The sequence below is a fragment of the Elephantulus edwardii genome, unplaced genomic scaffold, assembly GCF_000299155.1.
Source record: "Elephantulus edwardii isolate Elephantulus edwardi_28Jun2011 unplaced genomic scaffold, EleEdw1.0 scaffold00050, whole genome shotgun sequence".
NCBI lineage: Eukaryota > Metazoa > Chordata > Mammalia > Macroscelidea > Macroscelididae > Elephantulus > Elephantulus edwardii.
Window position 1 is genome coordinate 321,235 of NW_006399800.1, and position 8,531 is coordinate 329,765.

Genomic DNA, 8,531 nt, shown 5'->3' on the forward strand with positions numbered 1-8,531 from the left:
TGCAATTATGTGTTATATATCAGAAAGATGGACATTGACTAAAGATGATAGAAAAAAAAAACTGATGCCTTTGAGCTGTGGTGCTGGAGAAGAGTACTGAATGTACCATGGATTGCCAAGAAAACAAACAGATTCATCCTGGAGAGGGTTAAACCAGGCTGCTCCTTTGAGGCAAGGATTCTGAAGCTCCTTCTGACATACTCTGGATATGCTGCAAGGAAGGATCAGTCCTCGGAGAGGGACATTATGCTTGGGAGGGTGGAGAGACAGCACAAGAGAGGAAGACTGGATGAGATGGATTGACTCGGTTACTGGGGTAAGGGGAGTAAACTGTGTCAGATACAATAAGGTTGGCTCAGTATAGAGCACGGTTCAGAGCTGTTGGACATAGGTCACTATGATTCACAGGTGACATGATGACACGTAACAACAACAATAAAACAATTGGTTTTAAAGAACAACTTCTGGAAAACTGTTACTTAAAATGGCAACATTTCCCATCAACAAATGAACAGATAGAGAAGCTGTGGTATATTCACACAATGGAGTACTACGCTGCTTTATAAAACAAGGAACTCTTGCATTATTATTCAAAATGGGTGACCCTAAAGGACATTATGCTAAGTGAAATAACTCAGTCACAAAAGGACAAATACTACATAATGCCACTGTTGTAAAACAGACCTGACATCAGGGTTGGGGGGAGACTGAGAAAGATGGGATAAATAATGTATAATGCATTGAAACAGATGAAGGTGAAAACTGTTTAAAATGAATATGTGAGTAGGTATTATTGTCATGACAAGAGTCCAGAACAAAGGCTGCATAGTGGAGTGGACCTGAGGGGAGGGATTGACTGTAAAACAATGAAAGAATTTTTCTTTTACTTTTGAGAAGAATGTTCTGGGGGTGGGGAGGGAGAAAAGTACAACAGTGAATGAATGGAAATCCAAAGTTTCTGTAATTTCTCATTAAAATTAATTAAAAAAAAGGCAACATTTTAAAAAAGGGCAACATTTATTTAAAGATGGATAATGTGTTTCCATAATGTTTTACAGTTTTACAGACAGGTCAAGCCCATGAATTGATGAATTATTTTGCTTATTTGCCTTTTCTAATTTGTATACAAGTACTGTGGTTGTTAGGTTCCATCGAATCAACTATGACTCATAGACTCTGGGAACAACAGATCAGATCTTCGTTCTACCCTGTACCCTTACCCACCTTGTTCAAGCCCACTGTTATAAGTCTTGGGTTTTTAAAGTGTTTGGGGGAGGAAAAAAAGAAAACTATTAAAGCCAAGCTACCAAATCAATTACAAAAACACATTTTGAGAATTTCTTCTTTGATCAAAATGTGTTCTTTAAGTTGTTCTTAACTATGGAAAGCTCTTTAAAGAGATCAGCAAACAGCTAATAATATTTTTGCCTTTTTTGGTTGATATAAGCATTAAGTCAACTTTCCAAACTGAAGGGCAGGCACTGTGTTGATTATGGTAAAAACATAAAATTTAGATGCCCACAAGGTCAAAAGTAAATACTCTAGTTGGGATCAAATATCACTTTTAAAAACCATAATATTTTACAGCATTTTAAGACCATTTTGCGCAACTTGCTTAGATCATATAACTTAGCCAACAACAACTATTCACAACTAGAGCCTGCCTTCTGATTCTCTGGTTCAATGCGACCCATTAGCAGTTTATTCAGGCATGAGTCACGGGGAACATATCTATCAGTGGGCACTGGCTCATGTGGAGGGAAGCAACCAACTGAAGGCCACTTACAAGTTAAAAGCAATCTCAGTTATTGTGTTGTGTTTGCAAAGAGAAATCTTTTTAAAAATCTCATGACTCTTCAGATTGTAAAGAGGTGAATAAATTGTTACCCAATAAAACAAATATTTTTTTATCTATACTTCCTTATTTATACTTTTAAAAAAAGATAAATAGATGGTGGGAAGGAGGAAGAGATAGCCAGAAAAATCACGATTGATATGTCAACAGCCAAGACAGCAAATGACCTAGGAGAAGTGACGGGCACTGGACTCTGTGCTGCTCAAAGAGAAGCAGAGGGCATGCCAGAGCCTCAGACCTATGGAGAGGAAAGAAGGTGTAGTATGAGCAGAAGAGAGATGTCGTGTAGTTGGGCTTATATAACATAGTCCTGCTTGTGTTTCCATCTCATAGATATGGTGATGATTCAGTTTTTAAAGGTGGTCTTAGGGCCACTGCTGTTAGGTGTCATCAAGTCAACAATAATACATAGCAGCCCAATCAACAACAGAGCTGGACATGGCAGAATACCCCCATCATTTCCATTCTCACCCCTACCAAAATGTTTTCCTAAAAGCACTTGAAATTCTCAAAACAGCAACCAAAAAGCTGCAACTGGTGTAGGAAGAGTTTGAGACCTGTGACTTCTCAGTACATTTATATTGATTTAGCAGGAAGATGGAAATATTGTCACTATCTCTTATCTGATCTTAAAAAAAAAAGTCAAGAGGAAAAGACAATTTTCAAGAAGCTAAGAACCCTTGAAGTAACAGTGCATTTTTTTTAATCCTTTAAATTGATCCTTTGGGCTATTTCTTATCAGATTCAAAAGTTAAACAGATAATAGCACTAGAACTGAAGAGGGGAAAACACATCAGTGATACTGATTTATGGCTTTCAATAAAACATGTCAAAAACACTTTATGATTTATTTATTTTTAAACTGGAATCCCTCATTATAAAGAGCTAAGAGAAAAACAATGTCCATTTCAAAGGCTAAATATGAAAAAAATTTTAAAGTACTTGATTTAATATATTAATAGCATTACCGAGGAAAATGAAATGGAATTCAATTATAGATCAGCAAAGAAAACATTCTTTGTTTATTGTCTGCCTGTCTTTGGAAGAATCAGTACCTACCGCTTATGAATCATTAAAATAAAAATGCTCAATTAATCCTTATTTTATATGTAAAGGTCTGACAGAAACCAGTCCTATCACTAGACCTTTACTTCACAAATTGAAGCAATAATGGTTTCAGAAAGCAGTCACACTCTATGAGCAGACAATTGGAGAGATTTAGTAAATCCCACTTTATAGAGCAGAGACTAATCGGAAAACACAAGCCAGTCAAATGTTTCTTATGAACTGTTGACACTATATCAATGCTGAATCAATTGGTGGCATTTACTCTGAGTGACAGAAAAGAAATAAATATTTATATCACATAACCTATATCAATGAACCCAGGCAGAAAGCTATTTCTAACCTGTCAATATTTGATTATCTTGACGAATCATGTCCCTTTCTTTTAATGATTAATATGAATTCCTTATTAAATCTAAGTGGAGGCTAGTGGAAAGGCAAATCATTATTAATGCTTGAGAGCATAGAGCACAAATATAAAAAAACTATGCTCAAGTGTTAAAGTATCGTTAAATGTGACTTACATCTTCCATATCAAGTGGTGTCAGTGTTCAGCCCAGAAATTTATTGACGCCCACAATGGAGCACACTGCTTCACTGCAATGCAATCTTGCTCACTGCTTAGCTACCCAACAGCAAGAAAGAAGCAAGAAGAAATACTGGATGGAGGTCTTTTGAGTGTTTCCAAAGGTGTATCTTACTTGCTTTCATAAGTAAAAACAATAAAGGCTAATCCTTCAAGGGAGCTCAGGTAGCCTAGTAAGAAACTGCAATCCCTAAGGCACATGGTTCGAATCTATGAGCTGCTCTGTGGAAGAAGTATGGGCAATATCCTACGTGATTTTTTTTTCATTTCCATTCATTCATTGCTATGTGATTTATTGCCTCCGAAAACCTGCTGGGGGATGAGCTATGAGTCAGTTAAGACTGTGGTACAAAATAGCAACAATCCAAAGAAAGAAACAGTATACTGTTTAATGTGAGATTTTCAAATTCCCAAAGGAAAACAAGTAATCTTTAAGTGTCAAAGGACACTGCCATGACACTCTTCCACTCGGGGAGCGTCCAAGCCAGACCACTGAGGTTTACATAGTGCTAGGATTGTCCTCCAAATGTTAGCAACATTTTTAGAATGCTTTTTTTTTTCTTGTGGATGTTTTTCATTTTTCAAAGAGGAATCGATGACAGGTTATTTTCCATTGCCTGGGTTGAGCAAATGTAGTTAAAGCTTCTTAATTTATGTCAGTTTTGAAATATATTTTCCAGCTGAGGAAGAGAAGTGACTCAGACATAAATTATGGTTAGTAACTAGAATATAAGCATGTTCAAGATACATAAATATCTTAGTCTCAAGTTTGCTATTTTCTATTAGGTTTTGTTTCATACTGGTATTGAATGCACACAGGGGAGGGACACAGATATGAACCACCATCTAAACAAACCTTTGGCTGATTAAGGTTAAAAATATTCAATGATTATTCCTTAAAATGTGGAGACTGCTGTTGTGCATATCACACACACACACACACACACACACACACACACACACAGATTCTTCTTAAATGTATATAAAGACCAGAAAAGACCAGAAGCTATATACTCTGGATAATTATCATATATCAGAACAAGAGCAACTTAATTCTTTCTAACAGTATTCAAAAGATTATGTGATAAATAAGAAGGTGTCCAGGAGCACTGCCACACAGTCACCATTTTAAGGCTCACCCATCTATTAGGACACAATGTTACAGGTGATATTAAAGGACAAGCATGGGGACCCAGCTTTGTCTTCTTGACATGCTCCACTACAAGTACTTGATTCATGAAATGCCAATGAGGCTTGGAGAGGTCAGTGTGTGAAGGCACTGAATAAGCATCTGAGATAATTAAGATTTCAGCCTTCGAAACATGGACGGGAAGTGAACAGCAGTTAAGAAAATCAATAAGAGTCTTTTATTTGCAGTGACACAGATGTCTCAGTCAATAGAGCCTAATAGGCAGGCTTGATCGCAACAGACAGGCGCCTGCCTCCGAGGCTATCAAAGGGCCTCCACTATCACAAACATTAAAACACATTTATGTTGCTATTGAGGAACTGAGGGTCCTGTAGGTAGCTTAATTTACCAGTGTATGTTTAAAATTGCTATACTATTTCAGAGGTGTCCATTTACTTGAATCAAAATTAGTGAGCAATCACTGGCCTGCAGGCCTGTTTGTCCCTTGCTGGCTGGGTTAGGTCATTCAGCTTTATATGGCCAGGCGACGAGGCACATGAATGTCTCCTGAAGCCCAGAAATTTCAAATGCCATAGGTCTGTTGTTAACTCTGCTCCCCTCAAAAGCCAGTGTTCGTTTCAAGACAAAAGAAAGAGCTGAGGTAAAAAAGTGCCAATTTTTCTTTTTCTCCCCAAAGATAATGAAAGCAGCAGTCACCTCAGAATGCAGGGCCATTTCGTCAACCCATGGGCTGACACACTTGTTCAGAACTGATTAACTTTTTTTAAACTGAGGTGGCAGCAGAGTGTGTGTGTGGTACTTCAATCTGCTGGGAGTGAAATCCATTAGCACAGTTTGAAAAACGTGCTGCAAATTGCTCTGCCAATCAAATTAAGCCGTGTAATTCATTTATGACAAGAAGAAATCCACAGGCTCTTCAGCTGGTTAGCAAAGTTTATGAACAGAAAAACTGGACAGTAACAAGTTCATGCTATCTTAATATGTAATGACACCTACCTGGCCGTTGGCTAATATTTTTTTCAGTTCAGCAGAGGACTTCTTTAAGCTGAAAAGAGAAGACATAATTTTTAGTGACAATATCATTTGATACCTCTGAACACCCCTGAAAATTCCAGAGTAAAAATATACCTTTGTTTTCAGGTGTAGACGTGGACTACCCTCTTTACATACTTCTCTCTGCACAAGTTGTTTTTGAAAGCCACTGGCTAACTACCAACAGTCCCAAAAAGGAACAGAAATCTCACTGGTAATCCAGAGCAATAAAGAAGCTTAGAGTAAAAATACACTCAGAATATATTCTTATAATATACAAGGGGGGAAAAAATACACACACACACACACACACACACACACACACACACTTTTTAGTTAAAGACCTTGGGTCCTGCTGCCTTGAGTAGCCTTTCAGTGGCTACTTTATGTTAACTGTTATCATCAAAGATAAAAATTCTTTAACGTGGATGCTGAGAATCTTCACACCAAACAAAAATGGTTTTTTAATTATTAAATTTTATTCATTTTAATGAACATTTACAGAGATTTTGGGTTTTCATTCATACATTGTTGCACTATTTTCTCTACCCTCCTCCCCAGTTTGTTCTTTTTTCCCCCCCTGAAAGTCTATTTTAATTGTCCAATTGCCACAGTGCTTGTCAAAGCCAGTTTTGATTAATCTCCTTTGTCAGTGTGTCCTTTGCCATTCCCTATCACTCCTCCCTGAGAGAGACTTCACCCTGATTTATAAGGAAAAGGGGGTGGCGTATTCTCTTAGCTACTTCCGGCTGAAAGGGACACTGTAGGTTTCAGGGTGAAGATCTTCTCTCACTACTCTAAAGGGCCCCTTTGGCAATAGGAAACACATAGACTATTACGGAGATTGATTCTGGAATTTAGATGCACTGCAAACAAAAATGTTACAACTTGAAAAGATAAAACAGATATTCTAAGTTCTGGTCTTTTACTACAATTAAGAGCTGATAAAACAGATATTCTAAGTTCTGGTCTTTTACTACAATTAAGAGCTTCCTAGGAAACAAATGTCTAGCAAAAATAAATCATGATCTTACTAGTTGTGTGATCTAGAACAGATACTAATCCTCTCTGGACCTCAATTTCCTCTTTCTATAAAATGAAAGCAAATTCTCAACTTTGTGAGGTAACTTCTTGTGGTTGCTACCATAGAGTTGGATCCTCCAGCCAGTTTTGAGAAGCAGTTAATTGGGAGAAGGCTGCCCATCTTTCTCCTGTGGAGCGGCTGGTGGCCTCGAACCGCATGTCTTTAATATTCCAGCACAGCTTCTTGCCACTAAGCCATCAGAGCACCCTAGGAAAACTTAAGTATTACAAAAACCCTAAAATTGTGTCACACAACCACTGTCACTGAACAGAATCTGATTCATGGCAATCCCATCAGTTACAAAGTTTAACTACTCAACACAGTTTTCTTGAATGTTTTTTACGGAAGACAAGCATTCGGCTTTTCTACTGTGAAACTGTTGGGGGGAATCTGAATGTCAACACTTAAGTTAGTAGTCGAGCACAAGCTCTCTATGTGCTATCAACTGACCTTGTCTTACATATAGTGATATTACATATAAATAAATTGCTAAATAAAGGTTAATTGCCTTTGGTGGCCTTTTGTGGCTCTGAAGGAAGCCCTGGGCTTTTACGAGATTATGACAGTTAGTTATAGAAAGGTTTCAGGCCTTTTGTTCATAGCGTCACTATGAGTCATGCTTGACTTGATGGCAAACAACAACAACCAGGCTAGCAGACAAGTATGTAAAACTGCAGCCTTTCCCCTATTACATTCTAATGGGAAATTTAGAATTTGTTCACCTCATTCTTAATCTACGATTCCAGTCCTTTCTCCTCATGTTGCTAACTAAAAGGTCATTGGTTCAAGTCCACCAGCTTGTCTGGGTGATGCACTCTCCTCTTGCAAGATTTACAGTCCTGGGCCCCCAATTGTGGTGGTAGTGGTGCTGCGAGACATCATGTTGGTACAGATCCATTGCTGACCCTCCAGCAGGTTTTCAGAGGGAGGAAATTGCATGGAAGGAGACTGAGGGTCACTGGTTCAAGATCAACTTGACAGTAGTGAATTTGGGTTCAGGGGTTTGTTGTGCTCTATCTGTATAGTTAGATGTCTTTCCTCTTACACTAGGCGATCCCTGAGATGCAGACACATACATCTTCCTCACCTCTCTCTATATTCTATCTCTTCCCACCTTAAACCTAGGCCAGTGACCTAGCATGTAGCAAGTGCTGAATAAACTACAATGGCTGTTCTGTTTGTAATTAAATGGTGGCAACAGCAGTAACTCAGTAGGCCATAAAGAACATAAAAACATCAAATGGCAAAAGCATTGAACTCCACTATGAAAACCACACATACATACATACATATTCTGTCTGGTCTAATAAGTTATATTTGAAAGAATCTCAGGCTTTAAGCTTTACCACACTCACCATTTCAAATTAAAATTATTCTTCTTTCTAGCAATATCTCAAATTTCTACCATGATGAAGGAGCTTAGTCGCTACTTTCCCAAATTTTATAAAAGGTACCCTCAACTAAGAACTGTAAACTTTAACACTATCCTCTCAAGTCCAAGAATGGATGCACTGTAGTGACACTTAAGGCTTTTGTAAAATGAGACAAATCTTGATATCTATACCAAAACAAAAAAGTCTCTAAGTAACAATTTTGTTATAATGATAAACCTACCATTTACTGATTGGTGATTATTTAATCATGACAATCAATTTGTGTGGTATAGTTATCACCACCAATTTATAAAGAAAACTAAGGTACAGAACTTGCTAAAAATTGACTCTTTCTTTCTCTCTCTCTCTCTCTCTCTCTCTCTCTC

At 37.7% G+C, this 8,531-nt stretch overlaps 1 protein-coding gene across 2 annotated transcripts in view; it reads right to left on the reverse strand.

Moving 5' to 3' along the window:
- MAP2K5 (mitogen-activated protein kinase kinase 5) overlaps positions 1-8,531 on the reverse strand; it is a 393,759-nt gene that overhangs the window by 273,233 nt on the left and 111,995 nt on the right. For both annotated transcript variants that reach the window (XM_006886624.1, XM_006886625.1), the window contains exon 7: positions 5,653-5,701. In XM_006886624.1, coding sequence (XP_006886686.1) covers positions 5,653-5,701 — 49 coding nt within the window. The remainder of the gene's footprint in view (positions 1-5,652; positions 5,702-8,531) is intronic.